The sequence below is a fragment of the Schistocerca americana genome, chromosome 3 (genome assembly GCF_021461395.2).
Source record: "Schistocerca americana isolate TAMUIC-IGC-003095 chromosome 3, iqSchAmer2.1, whole genome shotgun sequence".
NCBI lineage: Eukaryota > Metazoa > Arthropoda > Insecta > Orthoptera > Acrididae > Schistocerca > Schistocerca americana.
In genome coordinates this window covers 871,536,243-871,563,037 of record NC_060121.1, presented here as the reverse complement: position 1 = coordinate 871,563,037, position 26,795 = coordinate 871,536,243, and the positions used below count along the sequence as shown (strand labels likewise).

The 26,795-nt window shown below is 45.1% G+C and overlaps 1 protein-coding gene across 1 annotated transcript in view; it reads right to left on the bottom strand.

Annotated features, from left to right (window-relative positions):
* LOC124606451 (MTOR-associated protein MEAK7-like) overlaps positions 1 to 26,795 on the bottom strand; it is a 132,101-nt gene that overhangs the window by 7,381 nt on the left and 97,925 nt on the right. Inside the window, exon 5 of the mRNA XM_047138434.1 lies at positions 14,071 to 14,397. Coding sequence (XP_046994390.1) covers positions 14,071 to 14,397 — 327 coding nt within the window. The remainder of the gene's footprint in view (positions 1 to 14,070; positions 14,398 to 26,795) is intronic.

Below are 26,795 nucleotides of genomic sequence, written 5' to 3'. Positions count from 1 at the left end.
TAGAAGCTTTCGAAATGTGGTGCTACAGAAGAATGCTGAAGATAAGGTGGGTAGATCACGTAACTAATGAGGAGGTATTGAATAGGATTGGGGAGAAGAGAAGTTTGTGGCACAACTTGACTAGAAGAAGGGATCGTTTGCAGGACATATTCTGAGGCATCAAGGGATCACCAAATTGGTATTGGAAGGCAGCGTGGAGGGTAAAAATCGTAGAGGGAGACCAAGAGATAAATACACTAAGCAGATTCAGAAGGATGTAGGTTGCAGTAGGTACTGGGAGATGAAGAAGCTTGCACAGGATAGAGTAGCATGGAGAGCTGCATCAAACCAGTCTCAGGACTGAAGACCACAACAACAGTGAAGGGAGACGAAAATTTAATAGTCATGGGTGACTGGAATTCGACAGTAGGAAAAGGGAGAGAAGGAAATGTAGTAGGTGAATACGGATTGGGGGGAATAAATGAAAGAGGAAGCCGCCTGGTAGAACTTTGCACAGAGCATAACTTAATCATAGCTAACACTTGGTTCAAGAATCATAAAAGAATGTTGTATACATGGAAGAAGCCTGGAGATACTGGAAGATGTCAGATGGATTATATAACGATAAGACGGAGATTTAGGAACCAGGTTTTAAATTGTAAGACATTTCCAGGGGTAGATGTGGACTCTGACCACAATCTATTGGTTGTGAACTGTAGATTAAAACTGAAGAAACTACAAAAAAGTGGGAAATTGAGGAGATGGGACCTGGATAAACTGACTAAACCAGTGGTTGTAGAGAGCTTCAGGGAGAACATTAGGGAACGATTGACAGGAATGGGGGTAAGAAATATAGTAGAAGAAGATGGGTAGCTTTGAGAGACGAAATAGTGATGGTAGCAGAGGATCAAGTAGGTAAAAAGACGAGGGCTACTAGAAATCCTTGGGTAACAGAAGAGACATTGAATTTAATTGATAAGAGGATAAAATATAAAAATGCAGTAAATGAAGCAGGCAAAAAGGAATACAAACGTCTCAAAAAAAAGATCGACAGGAAGTGCAAAATGGCTAAGCAGGGGTGCCTAGAGGACAAATGTAAGGATGTAGAGACTTATCTCATGAGGGGTAAGATAGATACTGCCTGCAGGAAAATTAGAGATCTTTGGAGAAAAGAGAACCACTTGCATGAATACTAAGAGCTCAGATGGAAAATCAGTTCTAAGCAGAAAGGTGGAAGGACTATATAGAGGGTCTATACAAGGGCGATGTTCTTCAGGACAATATTACAGAAATGGAAGAGACTGTAGATGAAGACGAAATAGGAGATAGGATACTGCGTGACGAGTTTGACAGAGCACTGAAAAACCTGAGTCGAAACAAGGCCCCGGGAGTAGACAACATTCCATTCGAAGTACTGACAGCCTAGGGAGAGCCAGGCCTAACAAAACTCTACCATCTGGTGAACAAGATCTATGAGACAGGCGAAATACCCACACACTTCAAGAAGAATATAATAATTCCAATCCCAAAGAAAGCAGGTGTTGACAGATGTGAAAACTACCGAAATATCAGTTTAATAAGCCGCTGCTGCAAAATACCAACACGAATTCTTTACAGACGAATGGAAAAACTGGTAGAAGCCGACCTCGGGGATGATCAGTTTGGATTCTTTAGAAATGTTGGAACACGTGAGGCAATACTGACCCAACGGCTTATCTTAGAAAATAGATTAAGGAAAGGCAAACCTCCGTTTCTAGCATTTGTAGACTTAGAGAAAGCTTTTGGCAATGTTGACTGGAATACTCTCTTTCAAATTCTGAAGGTGGCAGAGGTAAAATACAGGGAGCGAAAGGATATTTACAATTTGTACAGAAACCAGATGGCAGTTATAAGAATCGAAGGGCATGAAAGGGAAGCAGTGGTTGAGAAGGGAGTGAGACAGGGTTGTAGCCTCTCCCCGATGTTATTCAATCTGTATATTGAGGAAGCAGTAAAGGAAACAAGAAAAATTCGGAATAGGAATTAAGATCCATGGAGAAGAAATAAAAACTTTGAGGTTCGCCGATGACATTGTAATTCTGTCAGAGACAGCAAAGGACTTGAAAGAGCAGCTGAACGGAATGGACAGGGTCTTGAAAGGAGGATATAATATGAACATCAACAAAAGCAAAACGAGAATAATGGAATGTGGTCTAATTAAATCGGGTGATGCTGCAGGAATTAGATTATGAAATGAGACGCTTAAAGTAGTAAATGAGGTCTGCTATTTGGGGAGCAAAATAACTGATGATGGTCGAAGTAGAGAGGATATAAAATGTAGATTGGCAATGGCAAGGAAAGCGTTTCTGAAAAAGAGAAATTTGTTAACATCGAGTATAGATTTAAGTGTAAGGAAGTCGTTTCTGAAAGTATTTGTATGGAGTGTAGCCATGTATGGAAGTGAAACGTGGATGATAAATAGTTCAGACAAGAAGAGAATAGAAGCTTTCGAGATGTGGTGCTATAGAAGAATGCTGAAGATTAGATGGGTAGATCACATAGCTAATGAGGAGGTATTGAATAGATTTGGAGCGAAGAGAAATTTGTGGCACAACTTGACTAGAAGAAGGAATCGTTTGGTAGGACATATTCTGAGGCATCAAGGCATCACCAATTTAGGTTTGGAGGGCAGCGTGGGGGGTAAAAATCGTAGAGGGAGACCAAGAGATGAATACACTAAGCAGATTCAGAAGGATGTAGGCTGCAGTAGGTACTGGGAGATGAAGCAGCTTGCACAGGATAGAGTAGCATGGGCAGCTACATCAAACCAGTCTCTGGACTGAAGACCACGACAACAATTGATAGCAACAATTTATACGCAGAAACACATCGGACAATATTTATAATGGAACGCATTGGGTCTGTTTACCTTAGTTATTATGTCTTTTCCACTCTAAGTACCAAATAATGTAAAAACTAATGTATTTTGCTCCTTAAATACAGCTGACTTTCCCACTGTTAAAAAAGCATTATGTAATTAAAACTGGTTCACAATTTATGTTCTTATTTGTAAACCGGGTTGGCTTTATCTTTATACAAGTATTGTAAAACCTAAATGATCTTTCGCTTTCAGATATCTAGCTTTCTTTTACAAGAACACTACATGGAACAACGGCCCAGGTAACCATTGAATATTTACATTGTGTCACGAAAACAAATCGAAACAATAAAATGAAGACAAAGAACAGTACTGTAAAATGAATGAATGCGCCAAAACTGCACTATCTGATCGAAAGTGTCCACACATTCCTACATAGTGCGGAACTGGCCACTTGATGTCACGTGAGGCGGACCCTGGGTGTTAAGGGAGTCTTGTGTTGCTAGCAGAGAAGCAGTAATAGCAGAAGGGGTCTGTCAAGACAGGTCAGTGGCTTCGAATAATGGATGTCGCCTGAGTGACAAATCCATCAGGGACATTTTAGCCTTTTTAAGCTGCCCAAATTGACTGTTCGAGATGTTATTGTGAAGTGAAAACACGAAGGAATAACCACAGCTAAACAAGATCAGGTGGACCTCATGTTTGCCGGTTAGGAGCCGTCGAGGATTGCGGATGATGGTTGTAAAAATTGCGCGAAATCAGCGGAAAGATACAGTCGTGAGGTCCAAAGAGCTAACGACAGTCCAGCTAACACAACAACTTGGTGTAGGAAGTTAAAAAGAATGGGGTAGAGTGGTCGAGCAGCTTCTCATAAGCCACACATTTATGTAGCACTGCTAAGCGACACTTGTGGCGGTGTAAAGAGTGACCTCACTGGACAGTGGATGACTGGAAGCAAATTATTTCGAGGGATGGGTCATGTTATATCCTGGGGCACGCTGATGGAGGAGTTTTGGTTTGGCGAAAGCCTAGAGAACCGTTATGTGTAGTGTCAACAGTGAAGTGCAGAGGAGATGGGTTATGATATGGGGGTGCTTTTCGTGGTTAGGGTGTGCTACCCTTACTGCGCTCAAGAAAACGTGGAAGGATACAAACACATGTTACAGCATTTGCGCTGCATACGGTAGAGGAATAGTTTGGAGACAATGATTGTTCGTATCAGCATGATAATTGCAAGATCCCCTCTCTTCTAAACTGATACTGTTATTACTTGGCTTAGCCGCGAATCCGTAGATGGTGGTATATGTGACGTACAGTAAAACTGGTCAGCATTTCCACCCGGAATTTGCGAGTGTAAGTCGGACCTTCCTTGATCAGCCTTGGTGGGTCGTGTCGTCAGATTTCCTCCGACCTGTGCGCGGTGCAGCTCTCGTAAATGTCGTCCCGTGCAGATTCTTCATTGGCGCATTGGATATCTCTGTCGATTCTGAAATTGCTGTCGATCAACAACAGGGTATCTATTTACTCGAAATTAACATTCAGAATGCCGTAATATCACTTTTATTCCTATTAGATCAATAATGAAACACTCATGCCACAAACTACTCGTAACCGAGAGCATGGCTACCATCGAACAAGACAGGAAGAGCTCTTAACGCCGAGCCGGCCGGAGTGGCCGTGCGGTTCTAGTCGCTACAGTCTGGAACCGAGCGACCGCTACGGTCGCAGGTTCGAATCCTACCTCGGGCATGGATGTGTGTGATGTCCTTAGGTTAGTTAGGTTTAATTAGTTCTAAGTTCTAGGCGACTGATGACCTCAGAAGTTGAGTCGCATAGTGCTCAGAGCCATTTGAACCATCTTAACGCCGACTGCCGACTTTGGCGAGCAGTCCATATCTCTTATTAGTTTCGTCACAGTTCATGGATTTCCGATCAAGTTGGTACTTACTAAGATATGCATTTGTTAATGAACGGGTGTGAATTTTAACGAGACAAAATTATGATAAATAGTTTTAAACATTCAGAGGCTCCTCTTAGTATTCATGTTGTCATAAATGACTTTAATTATTAAATATAGATAAACAAAATCGGTGACTTTGGCGCCAAGATGGCGGTACTTCCCGTCATGTATATTTCCCAGGCTGACGCTTGTTGCTACGGTCCAACGCCGAGCCCCACCCCACTTCGAGCGACATATGGTCGCTTCGTCACCTAGTCAGCGTGGGAAATGATCTCCGACTCATGGCCTGCCAAGAGTCCGGACATGAACTCTACTGAACACCTTTAGGATAAGTTAGAATGTGGACCCCGCTGCAGAACCCACAGTACGTCACTATCTTATCTGGTTTCGGCTCCTGAGAGAGAATGGGCTATCATTCATCCACAAACATTCAGATACTTCATTGCAAGTGTCCCCTGCCGAGTTCAAGAACTGATGAATGTAAGGGAGGAACACACCCCATATTAACGCCCACTAATAGGTGTCCTGATACTTTTGATCAGATATAAGGGGCGTACAACAAGTAATGCAACACATTTTTTTCTGAAAGCGGGTTGGCTTAGTTCAGGATACGAATACACCATATTATTTCCCACTCTTTTAGCTACAAAACTCTATTTTTCAACATAATCTCCGTTCAATGCGACAGCCTTACGCCACCTCACAGGGAGGACCTGTATGCCCTCATGGTACCACTCTACTGGTCGACGTCAGATCCAACGTCTTGCTGCACCAATAACCTCCCCATCATCCACGTACTAATTCCCGCAGAATGCATCATTCATTGGACCAAGCAGATGGAAGTCGGAAGGTCCGAGGTCAGAGCTGTAGTGTGGATGAGGAAGAGCTGTCCAATAAAGTTTTGTAAGCTCTTTTCAGGTGTGCAGACTAGTGTGAGGCCTTGCATTGTCATGGAGAAGTTCGTTTGCTTTTTTGTGGTGACGAACACACTGTAGTCGTTTCTTCAATTTCCTGAGAGTAGCACAATACACTTCTGAACTGATTGTTACACCATGAGTGGGGACATCAAACAGAGCGACCCCTTCAGAGTCCCAGAACACCGTCGCCATGACTACCTACTGAGACTGCAGCTTTGAACGTTGTCTTCAGAAGAGAGATGGAGTGGCACAACTAAATGGATGCCGTTTTGTTTCCGGTTCGAAGCGATGGCCACATGTTTCAGCGCCTGTGACAATGTTCGACAAAAAATTGTCGCAATGAGTCTCGTAACAGGCAAGCAGTTTTGAACAGATAGTCCTTCATTGCTCTTTATGTTTTTACATTAGGCGGTGAGCAACCTAGCGGGCACACACCTTTGAGTACCCCAACTGGTGGGCTAAAGTGTCAGCAATACGAACAGAGACGTCCAGTTGAGGAGCGAGGTGTTTGATTGTGATCCGCTGATCACCTCGAATGAGAGTGTCTGCCCGTTCCATCATTGTAGGAGTCATAGCTGTGTGTGGCCAGCCAGCATGCGGGAGATCGGACAGGTTTGCGCGACCTTGTTCCGATGATGATAGATGCCTCGCCCAATGACACACCGTGCTTTTGTTTACCGACAGTCTCTGTAGATCCAGAATGAGATTTTCACTCTGCAGCGGAGTGTGCGCTGATATGAAACTTCCTGGCAGATTAAAACTGTGTGCCGGACCGAGACTCGAACTCGGGACCTTTGCCTTTCGCGGGCAAGTGCTCTACCATCTGAGCTACCCAAGCACGACTCACGCCCCATACTCACAGCTTACTCTGCAAGTTTCGCAGGAGAGCTTCTGTTAAGTTTGGAAGGTAGGAGACGAGGTACTGGCAGAAGTAAAGCTGTGAGTATGGGGCGTGAGTCGTGCTTGGGTAGCTCAGATGGTAGAGTACTTGCCCGCGAAAGGCAAAGGTCCCGAGTTCGAGTCTCGGTCCGGCACACAGTTTTAATCTGCCAGGAAGTTTCAGTCTCTGTAGATATTCTGCAAGTGCCTATGAATATCGGGTTCTCTGCCAAAAGAAACTCAATGGCAGCTCTCTGCTTGGAACGCACCTCCAATGCAGACTCCGTTCTGAAGGCTACATATAGCGACGCCACATATCAGAACTTCATGAAACTGCAGTGACTGAAGCAGGAATTTTCCATGGTGTCCCACAACAAATTCTGCATTGTTCCAACCGAAATTGGTGGAGAAAAAAAAGTGATGCATGCCTGACTGACCGCCCCTCATTGTATAGATTACGTCCGATGTTAGCAGACGATGTCTCCCAGTGACGTTAACATCAGAACTATCTTCCGAGAAAACCGTCTCTCTGATGTCCCTTTGCTTTCCGTTGACGGCCAGTATGAATGCCGACACTAGAAATGCTTGTGAAATGATTTGGCGTTCCGTTCTATTCCATCTCATTCCGTTTCGACATGTGTAAATGAACCTATTTTTGGATGGTGACATTCAACTCTGGAAAGTAAGAAATGAAAGGAACTACAACTGATCGTACCTCGCCGTGCCGTACACGTTCATCATCAGCTGGGTAAATGAGAAATCGCCACAGTGACATGATGTGAACGAGTGCCATTTACACTGAAGCCCCAAAAAACTGGTATAGGCATGCGTATTCAAATACAGAGATATGTAAATAGGCAGAATACGGCGCTTCGATCGGCAATGCGTATATAAGACAACAAATGTCTGGCGCAGTTGTTAGATCGGTTATTAGTGGCAGGTTATCAAGATTTAAGTAATTTTGAAGGTAGTGTTATAGTCGGCGCACGAGCGACAGTTTGGTTTGGTTTTGTTTCCCTTTAGGACGTCATAGGCGCCCAAGTGAAAACTACAGAACACAAAGACAGAGAGGAGTTAAAAAACGACTACACGTCAGTCCGAATTGACATAATAGAAGACAGGTAAAAACAGGCACAAAAAGGGCTAAAAAGAAACCATACAAAACGGAGGTCCAAAACTAGAAATTAAATGGCCTTCGCTGTTTTGCTTTGGAGGATAAAAACTAAAACGCGGTCGACAGCCCGCTCGTCATTTGCTAAAACGGCCGATAAATCTGACGACAAACCCAAACCAGAACGTAAATGGTTAAAAAATGAGCATTCCATCAGGGAGCGGCAAACAATTAAAACTTGGGCGAAATGTGTACAAAGTAGCGCCACTTAGCAAATGACGATGGCTAAAAAGGCAGTGCCCAATACGCAGCCTAATTAAAATGACTTCCTCGCGGCGGGAGGACCGAGAGGAGGTCGTCCAAGCCGCTGGGAGAGGCTTAATAAGCCGAAGCTTATTCCCGTGAAGGGAGGACTACTGCCGATGCCAAAGGGACACCACCTGACAGACGGCAACACAGAGATCATCAGAGGAACATAGGTACTCGTGGGCTGAGGTACGAGGACTGCAGCCTTGGCAGTGGCGTCAGCAGCCTCGTTTCCTGGCAGACCGACATGACCAGAAACCCACAGAAACATCACACTGGTTCCAGCAAGAGGCTTTGAAGGGCGCTGAGTGAGTCTGAGGAGATGAAACAATTGAAAAGGCTGTGTCACCGGATGTACTCCGTGGCCTGATACGAGGCGAAGAGCTCGGCTGTAAATACTGAGCAGTGTGCCTATATCGAAAGACACGGGTGTCAATGCCAAACACACACCTGACCCCACACTCAGTCCGAAAGCCATCAGTGTTGACAAACGTACTATCGCGAAGTTCCATGCGAAGGTCGTGACACTCAAGGTGATAGACCGAGGCTGGAGTAGTGCCCTTAGGAAGCAAATGAAGGCCAAGGTTAATATAAGCCGCTTCACCAAGCCAAGGTGGTGAAGGGTTCACATCCACTGGTAAAGTTGCAGATAGTGTGAAGTGAAGTCGCTGTAGCAAGTGCCGAAAGTGGACTCCAGGAGGTAATAGAGAAAAGGGACACACCTCATACTGATGAACAAGGAATCATCAAAGAAGGAGGCATAGGATGGGTGGCCACGCATAGCAGACAAACGGCATGCATTCCTGCTGAGGAGAAAGTCACGGCAGTAGGACAGTGGGTAGTTCAGCAGCTTCAGCATACAGACTCTCAAATGGGCTAGTGCAAAAGGCGCCCGAGGCCAACCAGATGCCACGATGGTGGATAGTATTGAGATGGCATAAGAGGGATAGGCGTGTAGATACATAGACAAAGCACCCATAGTCGAGTTTCGTATGGGCAAGGGACCAGTACAAATGGAGGAGGATGGTTCAATCGGTACCCCTGGAAGTACCATTGAGGACATGTAGGATGTTGAGGAACCCTGTACAGCTAGCTGCCAGGTAAGACACATGGGAGGACCGAGAGAGTTTCCTATCGAGCATGAGCCCCAGGAATTTCCTAGTTTCAACGAATGGAAGGCAACAGGCCCAAGATGTAAAAATGGTGAAGAAACCACCTGCATAGCCAGAAATTCATACAGACGGTTTTGTCAGTGGATAATCAAAAGCTGTTGTCAATGCTCCAGGAGTAAAGTCGATCAAGACATCGCAGAAGACGCCGCTCAGTGAGACAGGTCCGTGGAGAACTGCAATAGATGGCAAAATCGTCAACAAAAAGGGAGCTGGAGATGCTCGGCAGGAGACAGGCCATTATAGGATGAATGGCGATAGCAAAGAGGACGAAACTCAGGATGGAACCCTGAGGCACACAGTTTTCCTGGATAAAGGTGTCCGACTAGGCAGAACCCAGACATACCTTGAAAACTCAATCTTTTAAAAATGCCTGAAGGAAACAGGGCAGGCAGCCACAGAAGCCCCAAGGGTAAAGAGTACGGAGGATACCAGTTCTCCAGCAGGTGTCATAGGCCTTCTCCAAACCGAAAAACAGGCCACAGTCTGGGATTTCCGCAGAAAACTATTTATGATATGGATGGACAAAGTAACGATGGTCAACTGCAGAACGCCACACTCGAAATCCACACTGTAAATTCGTCAGTAAATTGCGAGACTCGAGAAACCATGCCAGCTGGGCATGAATCATACGTTCCATCACACTGCGAAAGCAGCTGGTAAGAAAGATGGGGCGGTAGCAAGAAGGAAGGTTTCTGTCCTTACCGGACTTAAGTATGGGTATGACGGTGGCTTCACGCCAGTGTCCGGGAAATGTGCGCTTTTCCCAGATGAGGTTGTACATGTTCAGCAGAAAGTGCTTCCCCGCAAGAGAAAGGTGCTGCGACATCTGAATGTGGATGGCGTCTGATCCTGGGGCGTAGGATAGGGATGAAGTGAGAGCATGATCTAACTCCCTCATAGTAAAAGCGGCATTGTAGCACTCACAATTCGGAAAAGAGAAGGGTATCGCCTGAGCTTCCTCTGCTCGTTTCCAATGGAGGAAGGCAGGGTGGCAGTGGGAGTAGCTCGAAACTTCCGCAAAATGGTGGCCCAATATGTTGGAGATAGCAATAGGATCCACAATAACATCGTCTGCTACTGTCAGGTCGGAAATTGGGGAATGGATCTTGGTCCCAGAGAGCCATTGGAGGTTGGCCCACAGGACAGAGGAAGGGATGGAACTGTTAAGAGAACTAGTGAATGAAATCCATCTAGCTCTTTTGCTATCCCAAAGAACGCAATGACACTTTGCATGCATCTGTTTATAATGAATGCAGTCTGCCATCGTAGGATGATGGTTAAAAACGCAGGGAGCATTTGTGTTGCGGCATGCCTCAGTCCACCAGAGGACTGGGACATGACATGGTGAAAAGGAAGTGCGAGGAATGGAACGTTCAGCAACAGTAAGGATAGCATTTGTGAGATATTCCACCTGGTCATCACAACAGGGGAAATCTTGTCCTTCGAATATCGCCAGGGAGGAGTAAAGCTGCCAGTCAGCCTTAGTAATCTGCCATTTGGGCGTGTACAGGAAATGGTCGCTAGAGCAGATGTCAGAAAGAACGGACCACTCAAGACGAGGGGCAAGCTGGGAAGTGCAAAAGGATAGGTGCAAATGGAAATAGGTGCGCGAGAAGTCAGAAAGGAAACTGGATGTTCCAGTGTTAAGGCAGAAGAAGTTAAGTTGGTTAAAAAGGTCAGCCAAGAGGGCACTTCTCTGACAGGTCTTCAGAGAACCTCAAAGGAGACGATGTGCATTAAAGTCACTGAGTAGCAAAAAATGGTGAAGGTAGCTACCCAATAAGCTGAAGGAAGTCTGCCCTGTACATCGAATGACGGAGGGGCATAAATGGTACAGATGGAAAAAGTCAGGTGAGGAAGGAAAAGGCGAACTGCAACAGCTTGAAGATGGGTGGTCAGGGAGATGGGTTGACTATGACTGCCATCCCGTATGAGCAGAATGACACCCCCATGAGATGGAATGCCAGCCTCAGGGGGAAGGTCAAAACGAATTCGTAAGAAATGTGAAAGCTCAAAGCAGTCATGAGGCAGCAATTTCGTTTCCTGAAGGCAAACTAAAAGGTGACGCTGCGGCGCTAAAAGCAACCATAAATCCTCTTTGTGGGACTGAAGGCTGTGAACGTTCCATTGCAGTAGGTCATGATGAAGAGATGTAGGGGTGTCAACCCGGCAGCTGCCGAGTGACAGCAGGTGTAGAATCTCTATACAGGGCACAGAAGCAGGAGGATCCTGCTCCACGAGGTCCACAGAAGCATCGGATTGCTTGTGCAGTCAGTCTGTGGAGACCAACGTTGAAAATCGGTTGATGGTTCGCACCAGTGATACAGAGGCCAGGCAGTCTAAGGTACCACTTGGTGACACCATTGAAGAGGATCTTAGAATTGGTGAAGGAGAAGACCATTTGCCTTTGGTGGACTTCTTCGAGCCTTTTTGGTTAGAGGAAGACTCAGGTGTTGTTTGGCTGGAGGGATGGAGGAAGTCTACACAGGGGTACTCCTTCTGTCCTTTCCAGCCTATCGGTTATGTAGCTGGTGGCTTCACCCCTTGAGGCGAGAGTTTGATGGTTTGTTGCACAGTTGGACGGGGGGATAACGATGCTACCTTGACACTGGGTGATTTCACAACCTCAGAGCTGAATTTGAGGTCTCATGTCTGCATGGCTATGTTTTTCATGGAGCGTGGGGTAACAAGAACAGAAGTGTAGGTGCCAGATGGGAGAACACGGGGTTTGCGACTAGCCAGTAACTTGCGATCGACTGGGTAAGGCACTTTTTTCTTTACCCAGATCTTTTGGACAGCCCACTCATCAAGATACATGGTACAATCCCGAGAGCAGACGGCACAGCCGCCATTGCAGTTGATACAGCAGGGAGAAGGAGGTGGACAATCGCCCTCATGTGAATCCCTACCACAGGTTACACATTTGGCTGGATGCCGACAAGACGTTCTACTGTGGTTGAAACAATGACACTGGTAGCGCGTCGGGTTCAGAATGTATGGTCAGACTGTGACAATTTCATAGCCTGCTTTGATCTTGGACAGCAGCACAACTCTATCAAAGGTGATGGAAAGAGTGTTAGTGGGCACTAAGGAGGAATCTACCTTTTTCATTACACAATGGTTGGCAATGACATCTTGTTCAGAGAGGTAAGATTGGATTTCGGCCTCGGTTAGACCATCGACCATCCATATGAGAGACCACGAGGAATCGTGATGCAGGGGGAAGGGTCTTTCAATCATTAGTCTCATCACGTTTACGTTTCGTAGACGATTATTGGGAAGATGATTGACTCATTGCGAGAAAATCCCCCATGATTTCCAGTGTCTCCGATGGCATGCCTTCCAACTGGGGGCTCCCTTCACAAGGGGCGCGCCAGATTGTTCACACCTCAGGTCACACCTCCCGAACACCAGACAGAGGGACCAATCAGCAATCTGGAAAGGTCACAGCTCAGGCAGTCACCCCTCCCTGGGCCTGGCCTGTACCAGGGATACGTGCAAACCCTGCCTTTCGACCCGTGGCTAGGAATTACACGTCAGATGCGTGGGCTGGCCTTCAGGAGCGCACAGGGAGGAAGAAGAAGAGAAAGAAGAACCTCAAACGCTGAAGCAGAGGAACGAGAGGAGAAGGGAAACAAAGATAGGAAAATGGAGCAAAAAACAAAGGTGAAACTGTTCTTACATCAGCGACAGACAATCCAGAACATACCCAATAACATCCCAGATATGTTCCCCAAGGAAGGGGAAAAAGAACAGCAAGTGGACAGACATGCAGCACAGAAAGGAAAAAATGCTGCAAAGGCCGGGGCCCCATGGTAGCCAAGCACAAACCCGCCAAAGAGTAGCGAGCCCCCTGGGGGAACAAGCAAAGAGACACATCATCTCTGAAGTACCGATGAAGTGGGAATTTTCCTGCACGACCATTTCACAAGTGTAGCGTGAATATCGGGGCTCTGGTAAAACATCAAATCTCTGACATCCTGCAAGAACGGGACCAATGACGGTTGAAGAATGAATCGTTCAACGAGACAGAGGGGCACCCTTCCACAAATTGCTGCAGATTTCAATGCTGAGCCATCAGCAAGTGTCAGCATGCGAACTATTCAACGAAACATCATCGATATGGGCTTTCAGAGCCAAAGGCCCATTCGTGTACGCTTGATTGCATGACACAAAGTTTTATGCCCCTTCTGGGCCTGTCAACACCGACATTGGACTGTTGATGACTGGAAACATGTTGGCTGGTCGGACGAGTCTCGTTTCGTATTGTATCGAATGTGTGGACGTGTGTGGATTTGGAGATAACCTCATAAATCCATGGATCCTGCATATCAGCAGGGGATTGCTCAAGGTGGTGGAGAGCCTGTAATGGTGTGGGGTGTGTGCAGTTGGAGTGATATGGGGCCCCTGATACATGTAGAAACGACTCTGACAGCTGACACGTACATAAGAATCCTGTCTGATCACCTGCATCCATTCATGTCCATTGTGCATTCTGACAGACTTGGGAAATTCCAGCAGGACAGTGCGACATCCCACACGACCAGAACTGCTACATAGTGGCTCCAGAAACATTATTCTGAGTTTAAATAGTCCTGCTGGCTACCAAACTCCCCAGACATCAACACTTTTGAGAAAATCTGAGATGATTTGCAATGTGCTGTTAAGAAGAGATCTCTACCCCTCGTACTCTTACGGATTTACGGACAGCCCTGCAAGATTCATGGTGTCAATTCGCTCCAGCACTACTTCAGACATCAGTCGAGTCCATTCCATGTCGTGTTGCCTCTCTTCTGCGTGCTTGCGGGGGCCCTAAACGATATTGATCACGTGTACCAGTTTCTTTGGTCATTCAGTGTAGAAAGCTGACTTAGTGACGCAGTGCTTACCTGCCGATGGAGGAGTGGGTGTCGGGGTCGCAGACGAGGCTGACGGGCGGCTTGACATGGCCGGCGCGTGTCGCCCGCTGCTTCTGTGGCGTCGGCCCCACGCCCCACACCTCCAGCCGCACCACGTGGAAGTCGCGCTCGGACGACAGCGGCCGGTAGTCACGAAAGGTGGGACAGCGCGCGCTCGAGTGCCCGCGCGCCAGGTCGCCCGCCACGAACAGCCCGTGGTAGCCGGGTGAGCCGCCCAGCCCCAGGCCCGCCATCGTCAACTGCTGGTAGCGGTTGTTGCGGCCCGACGACTCGTAAACGCGCATCCGCGGGCTCAGCCTGCCACAGGTCAGACCTGGCCACCTGCTGTGCGTTTCTGCGACGTATTCGGTAAACCCTGACTCCACCGACAAGGTTTTGGAGGTTGTCCAGGAATATTTTCTGAGTATTCGGGCCAACGGCCTTTCCGTGCTGGCTAAGTCGGGACTCGCCCTATCACTGAAGTTAAGCTTCAACGGACCTGCTTTGTTCTCGGCTGGATGACCGTCTGGCAACACTGGTTGCCATGAGCTCGTGGACACTCAAGTAGCAGAAGTGGCGTAGAGTTGAAAGACTAGCACCAGGCCATCACGCCAGACGACATTATTAATATTCTGAGTATTTTGGTGTACGGTTGGTTGGTTGATTTGGGGAAGGAGACTGAACACCGAGCCGCACGGGATTAGCCGAGCAGTCTTGGCGCTGCAGTCATGGACTGTGCGGCTGGTCCTGGCAGAGGTTCGAGTCCTTCCTCGGGCATGGCTGTGTGTGCTTGTCCTTAGAATATTTTAGGTTAAGTAGTGTGTAAGCTTAGGGACTGATGACCTCAGAAGTTAAGTTCCATAAGATTTCTCACACATTTGAACTGAACACCGAGGTGATAGCTCCCATCGTATTAGGGTAGCATGGGGAAGGAAGTCAGCCGTACCCTTTCAAAGGAACCATCACAGCATTTGCTTGAAGCAGTTTAGGGTAATCACTAAAAACCTAAATCCGGATGGTCGGATGTGAGTTTGAACGTCGTCCTCCCGAATGCAAGTCCAGTGTGGTAACCACTGTGCCCCCTCTCTCGGTTTCGTGCATGGTACCCGATGTCCACAGTGGCTCGTTACAGAATAATAATGTAATTACGAGTTGAAAAAGGCAAAGGTCCTGAGTTCAAGTATCGTCCTGGCACACAGTTTTAATCTGCCAGGAAGTTTCATATCAGCACACACTCCGCTGCAGAGTGAAAATCTCATTCTGGAAACACCCCCCAGGCTGTGGCTAAGCCATGTCTCCGCAATATCCTTTCTTTCAAGAGTGCTAGTTCTGCAAGATTCGCAGGAGCGCTTCTGTAAAGTTTGGAAGGTAGGAGACGAGGTACTGGCAGAGGTAAAGCTGTGAGGACGGGGCGTGAGTCGTGCTTGGGTAACTCAGTTGGTAGAGCACTTGCCCGTGAAAGGCAAAGGTCCCGAGTTCGAGTCTCGGCCCGGCACACAGTTTTAATCTGCCAGGAAGTTCCATATCAGCGCACACTCCGATGCAGAGTGAAAATCTCATTCTGGCTAATTACGAGTTATTCAGTATCTTAACCAACTTTGATTCGATAAGGAACCGATGTGTACAGCGACTGAATAGTAATTAAGGAAGGGGAGGAACACAGCAGTAAGACCAAATCCCACTGGTTTTTTACTATTCTTTTCATTTCCAGATTCCAGCTATAAACAGGCACCTGCAGTCCCAAAATACAAGAAAATTACGTAATCGGAACTGATGTACATAAATCAATAAGTGCCACGTTATCCAACAGCAATGATTCGTTCCACTCAACATACCATTTGAGTGAGTTACTATCCAACAAACTCGCAGCAGTACATGTCACCATATAGCTTTACTGGTGTATAGGTGTATAGGAAGGAAACTGAAGCGGTTGTTTACACCAAGTACAGGAGCCTCAATTTGAGACATGTAGTATACGGAATACCCTCTATACTATAAAAATAACTAATTATGTAAATTGAATGTGGATGGGGGAGAAAGCAAAGGAACGAGTAGGGAAGGAACTGTTGGTGTTAGGTGCATCGGTACGTTATGTGGAATCAGCCGGGATGAGTGAAAATGTGTGGTGGGCGAGATTCTAAACTGGGATCTCTGCTTAATAGGTAGTTGCATTAAGCACTGCATCGTCCGGACGCAATGATCATCGTAACTGAATGGACTACCTCGGCACACCACGCGGCCGGCCCACACTCCCACCTAGTGCAACCTATCTGCAGTCCCTGTCCATGTCCTGCCACGCTCGCTACTTTGAGATTCCCGCTGGAGGTCGAACGTAAGTGTCCAAAAAACAGACACCGTGCATTCATATAACTGATTTGTCGCGATGGGCAATGAATCCACCACCTTCAGTGTGGATGCACAATCAAGTTCGACCTCCTGCCGAAATCTCAAAGTAGCCAGCAAGATGGACATGGACGGGGACTACAAATAGGTGGCACTAGATGTGAATGTGATTCAGCTGGGTGGCATGCCGATAAAGTCCGCGCAAGTATGATAAACAGTGTCTGGACGACGCAGATGTTAACACAACTGCCTTGTAAGCAGGAGATCCCATGTTCGAGTCCTGGTGTGGGACACATTTTCACTCACTGCCACAGATTCAACATAAAATCCCAATGCAGCTGACATCATCAGTTCCTTTCCTTTCCTTTCTCCCCCCTCCACCTACAATTTACATAATATGTATCACAGCCGCACGTTTCGCTTGGTGTCTGTTGTTGCGAACATGTCCAAAAGAACTGACACCATTAATTCAAATAAATAAATAACCTACTTTCGTTCCAATACAGAAGTTTAAAACACTTTTTTAATAAAAAAATAAAATCTGCATATCACCTTTAAATTAAACCAAGACTGCCGATTTACAATGTCTTTGTGCATATATTAGTGGTGAAGAGACCGAAAAAAACTTATGCAAAAGATCGTTAACAGGTTCATACAACTGTCCTATATAAAATTGTTACATCACACAGATTTTTTGAAGATCGTCTTGATAAAATATAATTCCATAGCAATTTGAAATTCGTCAAACGCTAAAATCTAGCGTAGTCGCTAGTACTGTAGCACAAAAAATTTGCTATTTATAGCAGAAATCTGGATATGCAAGAGTAATAAAAATCAGTGCGATTGCGACTGATTGCTGTGTTCCTATTCTTATTCATTTTCTAGAATGAAAGCTGTGAGGACTGGCCGTGAGTCGTGCTTGGGTAGCTCAGCCGGTAGAGCACTTGCCCGCGAGAGGCAAAGGTCCCGAGTTCGAGTCTCGGTCTGGCACACAGTTTTAATCTGTCAGGAAGTTTCTTATTCAGTTTGTTAACCAGTTAGCTTTGTTTCTCTGAAAAATCCTTCACAACAGTAAAGAAGACAGTAATGCGCAATAACATAAATGTACGAGACACCTGTTGGTGTTCACGTACAGGTGCAAGAATACTGTGATTCGGTTGTTGTCGATCCGGGAACAGCTGAGCATCATTACGTCACTGTGCTGCTGCTCCATTGCGTTCAGTGAATCCCTACATGAGGATAACATCGGTGAGCTCTTCGTCATATAAGACAGGACAGAACCTATGACAGTACCGAACCGTACTGAATGCAAGTTTCAGGGATTACAGTAAAGTGGGCCTTACTGTTGTTAGCAAGAAGCACCATGAGAGAAAGGAACAACGGGACACACAGACCATGCCGTTGACATTTCCACTGTTGTATACTAATTTTTCAGTGCATCACAAACACACACCGAGCGAGGTGGCGCAGTGGTTAGACACTGGACTCGTATTCGGGAGGACGACGGTTCAATCACGCGTCCGGCCATCCTGATTTAGGTTTTCCGTGATTTCCCTAAATCGCTCCAGGCAAATGCCGGGATGGTTTCTTTGAAAGGGCACGGCCGACTTCCTTCCGCGTTCTTCTCTAATCCGATGAGACCGATGACCTCGCTGTCTGGTCTCCTTCCCCAAAAACAACCCAACCCCCATTACAAACACAAACAAAAATGGGTGTAAAAAAATCAGAAGAAATGCAATTATTCTGTAATGAGCCACCAGAAAACATGGGCCCCTTATAGAAAAATACTCAGAAAATGTCCATAGACAACCTTATAAATTTTATTGATGGCCTATAGTAAGGGGACACTAGTGGATGTGAGTAACGTGAGATAAACACGGCATGAAAAACATGTTCTGCACAAACATTGTGCTCTGAAACTGATTATGAACAATGGAAATTACCTGTATACTCTGCGAATCGCTATGGTTTTCGTAATACTAGATATTTTTTAGTCACAATGTATTAAGGTTTCTTCCCTTTCAACGACTTGACAGAAGGTGGAAAGAATAACGCCCAGAAATCCTGATAATGTCTGAAGGATCTATGTGTACAAGGAAGAAGAAGAATTTTAGTCTCCGGCCTGAAACCCAATTCTTAGAGCGTCGTCTTTCAACTGCTTGCCAGCTGAGTTGTGTTAACGTTTCTATTATAAACTATCGCTACTGAAACAAGCCTGTGACCATTCACACCATTTACAGTATAGTGTGTTTGTGCAATATGAGTGGGGAGGAGGTGACCTGGAGATCCTGGAGATACAGGTAAAAGGTTGAGGATACAGACCCCTTTCAAGGATTGCTGTTGCCCTGTTTGTTCGCGACAATATGATTTATGAAACTTCCTAGCAGATTAAAACTGTCTGCCTGACCGAGACACGAACTCGGGACCTTTGCCTTTTGCAAGCAAGTGCTCTACCGACTGTGCTACCCAAGGACGACTCAGGACCCGTTCCTCACAGCTTCAATTTTGCCAGTACCTCGTCTTCTACCTTCTAAAGTTCACAGAAGCTCCTCTGCAAACCTTGCAAAACTAGCACTCCTAGAAGAAAGGATATTGCGGAGTCATGGCTTAGCCACAGCCTGGGGGGATGTTTGAAATTCTCACTTTACAGCGGAGTGTGCGCTGATATGAAACTTCCTGGCAGATTAAAACTGTGTGTCGGACCGAGACTCGAACTCGGGACCTTTGCCTTTCACGGGCAAATGCTCTACCGACTGAGCTACCGAAGCACGACTCACGGGCCATCCTCACAGCTTCAATTCTGCCAGCACCTCGACTCCTATCTTCCAAAGTTCACAGAAGCCCTGCTGCGAAATTTGCAGAAGTTTGGAAGGTACTGGCAGAGTCGAAGCTGTGAGGATGGCTCGTGAGTCGTGCTTCGGTAGCTCAGTCGGTAGAGCATTTGCCCGTGAAGGGCAAAGGTCCCGAGTTCGAGTCTCGTGCTTGGTTAGCTCAGTGGTAAAGCACTTGCTTGTCCAAGACAAAGATCCCGAGTTCGAGTCTCGGTCCGGCACACAGTTTCAATCTGCCAGGAAGTTTCATATCAGCGCCCACTCTGCTGCAGAGTGAAAATTTCATTCTGGAAATACACTTTCTTCCAAGAGTGCTAATTCTACAAGGTTCGCAGGAGAGCTTCTGTGAAGTTTTGAAGGTAGGAGACGAGGTACTGGCGGATGTGAAGCTGTGAGGATGGGTCGTGAGCCGAGTCGTGCTTGGATAGCTCACGTAGATACTGACAAACTGAACGATACTCAAGGCTATGCAGGAACTCTTTTACAAAAGAAAAATATTAATATGTGTGTGTATTTCTTTTAATGTGGAGAAAAAAGGTCTTACAAGTATGCAACAGTGACAAAACTAGCTAACAAATAATTCAATTGGCAAGATGAATAATTCAAGCTGGACAATCAGATGGCCAGACACAACTATAAAGCATTTTGCACAACATCAGAGGAGGAATGCCCTTGTCTTGTTGTGATATGTGGCCAGAAGAAATTTATTGTGAGATTTACTAATATTGTGCACTAAGGCGTCAGTGGTACAAAGATCCACGGGCAACAAGCAAGAAGCCTATCACTGGCGGAGAGATAGCGAATGAAATTCAGCCAGTACTTTTTTGTAGTAAATCATGAGTTCTTATAGTGCACTACTGGCCATTAAAATAGCTACACCAAGAAGATGACGTGCTACAGACGCGAAATTTTACCGACAGGAAGAAGATGCTGTGATATGCAAATGATTAGCTTTTCAGAACATTCACACAAGGTTGGCGCCGGTGGCGACACCAACGACATGCTGACATGAGGAAAGTTTCCAACCGATTTCTCATACACAAACAGCAGTTGACCGGCGTTGCCTGGTGAAACATTGTTGTGTTGCCTCATGTAAGGGGGAGAAATGAGCACCATCACGTTTCTGACTTTGATAAAGGTCGGAGTGTAGCCTATCGCGATTCCGGTTTATCGTATTGCGACATTGCTGCTCGCCTTGGTCGATATCCAATGACTGTTAGCAGAATATGGAATCGGTGGGTTCAGGAGGGTAATACGGAACGCTATGCTGGATCCCAACGGCCTCGTATCACTAGCAGTCGAGATGACAGGCATCTTATCCGCATAGCTGTAACGCATCGTGCAGCCACGTCTCGATCCCTGAGTCAACAGACGGGGACGTTTGCAAGACAACAACCATCTGCACAAACAGTTCGCCATCATTTGTAGCAGCATGGACTATCAGCTCGGAGACGATGGCTGTGGTTTACCTTGACGCTGCATCACAGACAGGAGAGCCTGCGATGGTGCACTCAAAGACGAACCTGGGTGCACGAATGGCAAAGCGTCATTTTTTCGGATGAATCCACGTTCTGTTTACAGCATCATGATGGTCGCATCCGTGTTTCGCGACATCGCTGTGAACGCACATTGGAAGCGTGTATTCGTCATCGCCATACTGGCGTATCACCCTGCGTGATGGTATGGAGTGCCATTGGTTACACCTCTCGGTCACCACTTGTTCGCATTGACAGCACTTTGAACAGTGGACGTCACGTTTCAGATGTGTTACGACCCGTGGCTCTACCTTTCATTCGATCCCTGCGAAACCCTACATTTCAGCAGGATAATGCACTAACGCATGTTGCAGGTCCTGTATGGGCCTTTCTGGATACAGAAAATGTTCGACTGCTGCCCTGGACAGCACATTCTCCAGATGTCTAACCAACTGAAAACGTCTAGTCAATGGTGGCCGAGCAACTGGTTCGTCACAATACGCCACTCACTACTCTTGATGAACTGTGGTATCGTGTTGAAGCTGCATGGGCAGCTGTACCTGTATACGCCATCCAAGGTCTTCTTGACTCAATGCCCACGCGTATCACGGCCGCTATTATGGCCAGAGGTGGTTTTTCTGTGTACTGATTTCTCAGGATCTATGCACCCAAACTGCGTGAAAATGTAATCACATGTCATTTCTAGTATAATATATTTGTCCAATGAATACCTGTTTATCATCTGCATTTCTTCTTGGTGTACCAATTTTAATGGTCAATAGTGTGTTAAATTTACGACCGAAAGAGGGGGAAATTGTAGATGTTGACCACAGACTTTAAACTCTGTAAACACTAGGTGCACGTAATTTTCTGAACTGTGTGCAGGATAAAAATAGGAATGCAGGCAGGGCGGCCCAAAACCGACCAATGGTAGTGCCTCTTTGTGGTGGAAGGTGTGTAGCAAGCGACGGTACAGTCGTCGCTAACGAGGAGACGCAGGGGAAGGCTGCCTGAGATGGTGGCACGGTGTGAGGCAAGCGACCTGGTGCGGTGGCGGATACTTCAGCGGGTTGCTACAAGACAACTCCCCAACCAACGACGTGATCCACATGTCATCTTCAGCTGCGTTGGTTGGACAGACTTCATGTGCAAGTTTGGCAGACTCCGGCCAGAAACACAAAATAAATCGGTTCGTGATGATATCTAGGCTGTATGGGGTAGAGTGCCAACCGCAATGCTGTCAGCAATTTAATGCGACATTGGAGAATGGGCTGCGGTATTGTCCAGAGATCCTGGTGCCACAGCAAAGATAGCAATGCGGATCGATACCACAGACATAAGTGGTGGCTCGCTGCTATTCACAGCGATATACGGAAGGCGTTCCAGAAGACCACGCCTCCCCTCTCAGCAACAACAGCGCCCACACGCTGAGGTCAATATGGTGTCGAGCATGTAATAACTCAGCCCATTTAGAGACCTCAGCTACAGCAGCTGACATCATCATCTAGGATCTAAGAGTAGTCGAAGTTTCAGATGAAGTTTAGTGTCGATAATGTTGACCATTGTACCTCAAGAAAACAATTTTTCAATCTGTGCATCAAGTGATGCTTTGCTAGTCCATGACAGTTGTAAATTAACCAGTGTTTCTGTGGAAAACAAGTGTACCCAAGATAAGCACATCTGTCATTCATTTATATAATAAAGTGGACTAATATTTCATGTGTTCTAGTTTGATCATCCTTCTCCCAGAGCAATCAAAGAACATACAGTTGTGGCCAGACGAAAGTAATTTCGCCTCATCATAACACGGACAATAACTACACAGCAATGCTGCATCACCATCTAATACCGTTCATTAATGGTGCAATGCATGTTCATAATTGTTATTGATGATTTATTGGAATGTTGTATCCAGATTTAATTTATTTAACTAACTTTTATTTCACCAAAGCGTTAAATATTCGAGACTCTAAGCGTTACTCCTTTTCTTGTTGTACTCTGAGTGCGGCACAAGAGAAGAGTAGGTATGGCATTGTCCGATGTCACTGCCTCGAGAGCTGCATCCTGAAAACCTCAAGTAAGTGGACAGTATCCTTACCAGCCACTGTACTTACAGTCGTCTGCACCAGCAATTGTAGCAGTAAACTTCGTAAAAGCTATTATTAATTTTAGTCATCACGTAAGTGTGGGTTTGACTTCTTTTAAGAAATCGAGATTTGTCTCTCGGCGTTCCTGTCCTGTCAACTGCGCACAGACTCTGGGTTGAAAATGGGAAGTGGCGGTGGCGTACGTAAAAATTATGTAGCGAAGAGACACAAAACTCAAAATAGCATTTTCTACTAAAGAATAATACTGCACAATAAATTACGAGAGGAATGTAAAGAAATAGCTAAGACAAACTTATTTAAAAAGGCAGTTAAAAATTACCTGTTACGCAATAGGTTCTATTTATTGAAGGATTGCTTCGATAACACTGAGTAGGAACTTGGTAAAAAAATGCAACACGAATAAACAATAATAACGATAATAAAAGAGCTAACATTCCGCTTAACATTTTCACACTATATTTTTTTCCTTCTTTTTTTCCTTTTCTAGAAAAACTTACTCCGAAAGCAACAGAGTCTATAACACTAACACCTTATCCTCTTTCTGAGTTCAACATCTCACTCGTCACTGAAGTATGCTGAGTCAGTTTTTCAGACTGCCAAATGGGAAGTTGTGGTGCGCAAAACAGTCCTGAATCAGCTGAAAGTGTGTGTGGTGCTATGAAACAATGTTTGTGTAGCGTGTGTAGTATGTGCAGTGACTACGAGTGAGAAATTAATGAACAGTATAACATTAGGCTCTTTCGTTATTAAATAGCTTACTTGAAAAATAGTATTGTACACTATGAGTAAAGCAAAAGAGGTAGCACTGTTTTAAAGATAGTGTCCCTGTATTCGGGAAAGTGGAGGCTTCAACCGTCCTGTTTAGGTTTCCTGTGGCTTCCCTAAATTGCTTGAGGCAAATGCCGGGATTGTTTCTGGTATAAAGCCACGTCTGACTACCGGTCCGATCTTTTTCATACTAGAGCTGCAAGTCTGCAAATGTCTATATATGACAATTGTTTTATTTTCAGAACGAAATTTTCACTTAGCAGTAGAGTGGGCGCTAATATGAAACTTTCTGTCAGATTAAAACTGTTTGCCGGAGCAAGACTCGAATTTGGGACCTATGCGTTTCGTGGGCAAGAGCTCTACCGATGAGTTACCCAAGCAGGACTCACAACCTGTTCTCACAGCTTTACTTCGCCACGACCTCATCTCCTACCTTTCTTTCTTCCGGGAGTGCTAGTCCTGCAATTTTCGCATGAGAACTCCGTTGAAGGGAGTATCACTGCACGGATATCGGCCCACAGCTGGGCTCCCAAGACGAGTCTTACAAGTGATGTTTAGTATCCTACGTGCAAAAATTCCCATTCAGAATAGAGAAGGTTAGTACATAGGAAAGGATGCCTTGACCTATACAATCACTGATTATCATAATTAGCATCAAACACAGATAGACTTGTAGAAACACGACTTTAATTGTGATTAATGGAAATTTACGTAATAAAAATAAGATTTGTCATACCAGTAATGGACTGGCGCCTCTCAATGTGCAGTATGAAATGGGAGGACTAGTCACAGATCTTTACAGATGCTAATATTTTATTGCTTAATACATGTAGTGTTTGGCAAGCGTGTGTGTAAGCAGCTTTCCCTGTTGAATAACCTTTATTAAAGCCAGAGATTTGCCAAATATATCATTATTATTGGCTGTGAGATTCTCGGAAGGACTAAATTAATTTACTTAATTTTATTGTTTAGCGATTTTTGGTGCCTGTATGTCCTTCATCGTCCTGTTATGAACTTATTCCTCACTTTCGAGAAAGTTGGTAGGGTCAAGTATGAATAGTAATGAACATTTTGGAGGTTCTGGCACACAGCAGCCTTCTTCCTAATGAAACAGGCGAATTTTTAAGCCAAGAAGCAATAAATGTTGGTGAAACTAAGGACAGAAATGTAGAGGTTAATTATTTACATAATGAAGAACAGTTAGCCAATGAAATGGGATATCACTACTATATTTGTACACTCTCGTTATTTCTTATGATTATTTTGTACTAATTGATGTGTCTATGACCCTTTCCTTTCAAGGAAACATGGACCTCGACAAGGTGGAGTGTCGTGTGTATCTCAGTGATACAGAGGGCTCTACCGTACGTGCAACCTCAATGGAGGGGTATCTGTGGAGAGGGGCCACAGCCTTTTCAGTAATTGCAGAGACTACAACTGCCTGGATAACTGACTGATCTGGCTTTGTAATATTTAGCCAACACGGCCTTGTTATGTTGGTGCTGCGAAACCCTGAATGCAACGGGAAATTACATCCGTTATTTTTCCGAGGACATGGGGATCCACTATATGGCTCCTCCTGGGTGAAATGTTACGAAGGTAAAATCCATTAGGACCTCTCGATGGGGACAACACAGAAGGACGTCTTTGTTAGGATAAATAAAAGTGGCATTCTATGGATCGGAGTGTGGAGTATTATATCATTTAATTGGGTTGGCAGATCAGAGGATTTCAGAAGGAAAGTCGGTGGGTTAAGGTTAGATGTAGTGGGAATTAGTGAAGTGGGTTTGACAGGAGAAACGGGACTTCTGGTCAAGACATCAAAGGATTAAAAACACAAAATGAAGTTGGAGTAAGGCAGAAGTAGGTCTAATAACAAATAAGAAAATGCAAGAGCGGATAAGCTACTATGAACGACATAGTGCACATATTGCCACAGCTATGGTAGATACGAAACTAACAACCTCCACAAAGTTCCTAATTCATATGCCTACCAGCTCCGCAGATGAAAAGATTGAAACAATATATGAGATAAAAGAAAACATGTAGACAATTAAGGGAGACGAAAATTTAATTGTAATGGGAGACTAAAAGTCAATGGAAGGAAAAGGAAGGCAAGAACAAATAATAGGAGAATATGGACAGGGGGAAAGGATGAATGGGGACCCTCACTCGTAGAATTTTCAACAGAGCATAATTTAATAACTGCAGAGTTGGTTTATTAATCAGGACACAAGGGTGCTTACGTGGAAGAGACCTGAAAGGTTCCCAATAGATTAAAAAATGGTAAGACAGAATTTCGAAACCAGGTTGTAAAATGCGAAGTCTTTCGAATGAAGATATGGACTGTGACTGTAATTTGTTGATAATGAACTGCAGTTAAAAACTGGAGGAATTCCAGATCGGTGGAAAATTTAGGAGACGGAAACTGGATAAATGAAAGGGCCAAGGGTTGTTGAGAGTTCCAAAAGTAATATTAGGCAATGACTGGCAGAAACAGGGGAAATAAACAGAAAGCGAAACGAATGGATAGCTTTGAGAGACGAAAAGGTGAAGGCCACAAAGAATAAAATATGCAAAAGGACAAGACCCAGTAAGAAATTCTTGAAGAAAACATGAACTAATTAATTTACGAAAGGAGAAATTATACAAAAACAGCAAACGAAGCAAGCTACAGGGAATACAGACATAGAAAATGAGATTCACAGAAAGTGCAAAATGCAGGAATTGCTAGAGTACAGATACAAGGAAGCATGCGTGAGTATGACAAAGACGTCGCCTTTAGCGAAATTAAAGAGACGTTTACAAAAAAAACTAAGTGGCTGTATGAATATTAAGAGCTCAGTTGGCAATTCAGTACTAAGCAAAGAAGACAAAGCGAAAAGGTGGAAAGAATACACATAGATGGGTTACATGAGGAAATGTAACTTGAAGACAATATTATGGGAAGGGAAGAAGAAGTAAATGAAAACGAAGTGGGAGATATAATAATACAAGAAGAATTTGACAGAGCTCTGTAAGAACTAAGCCGAAACAAGACCCCTGGAATGGACAATGTTTCCTCAAAACTATAGATATTATTGGGAGACCCAACCATGACAAATACGAGGGTAAGTCAATTATTATCCACCATTTAGTTATATTTTTGTTTATTTTGGTAGTACTGTCGTTTTATGTTGATGACGCATGCT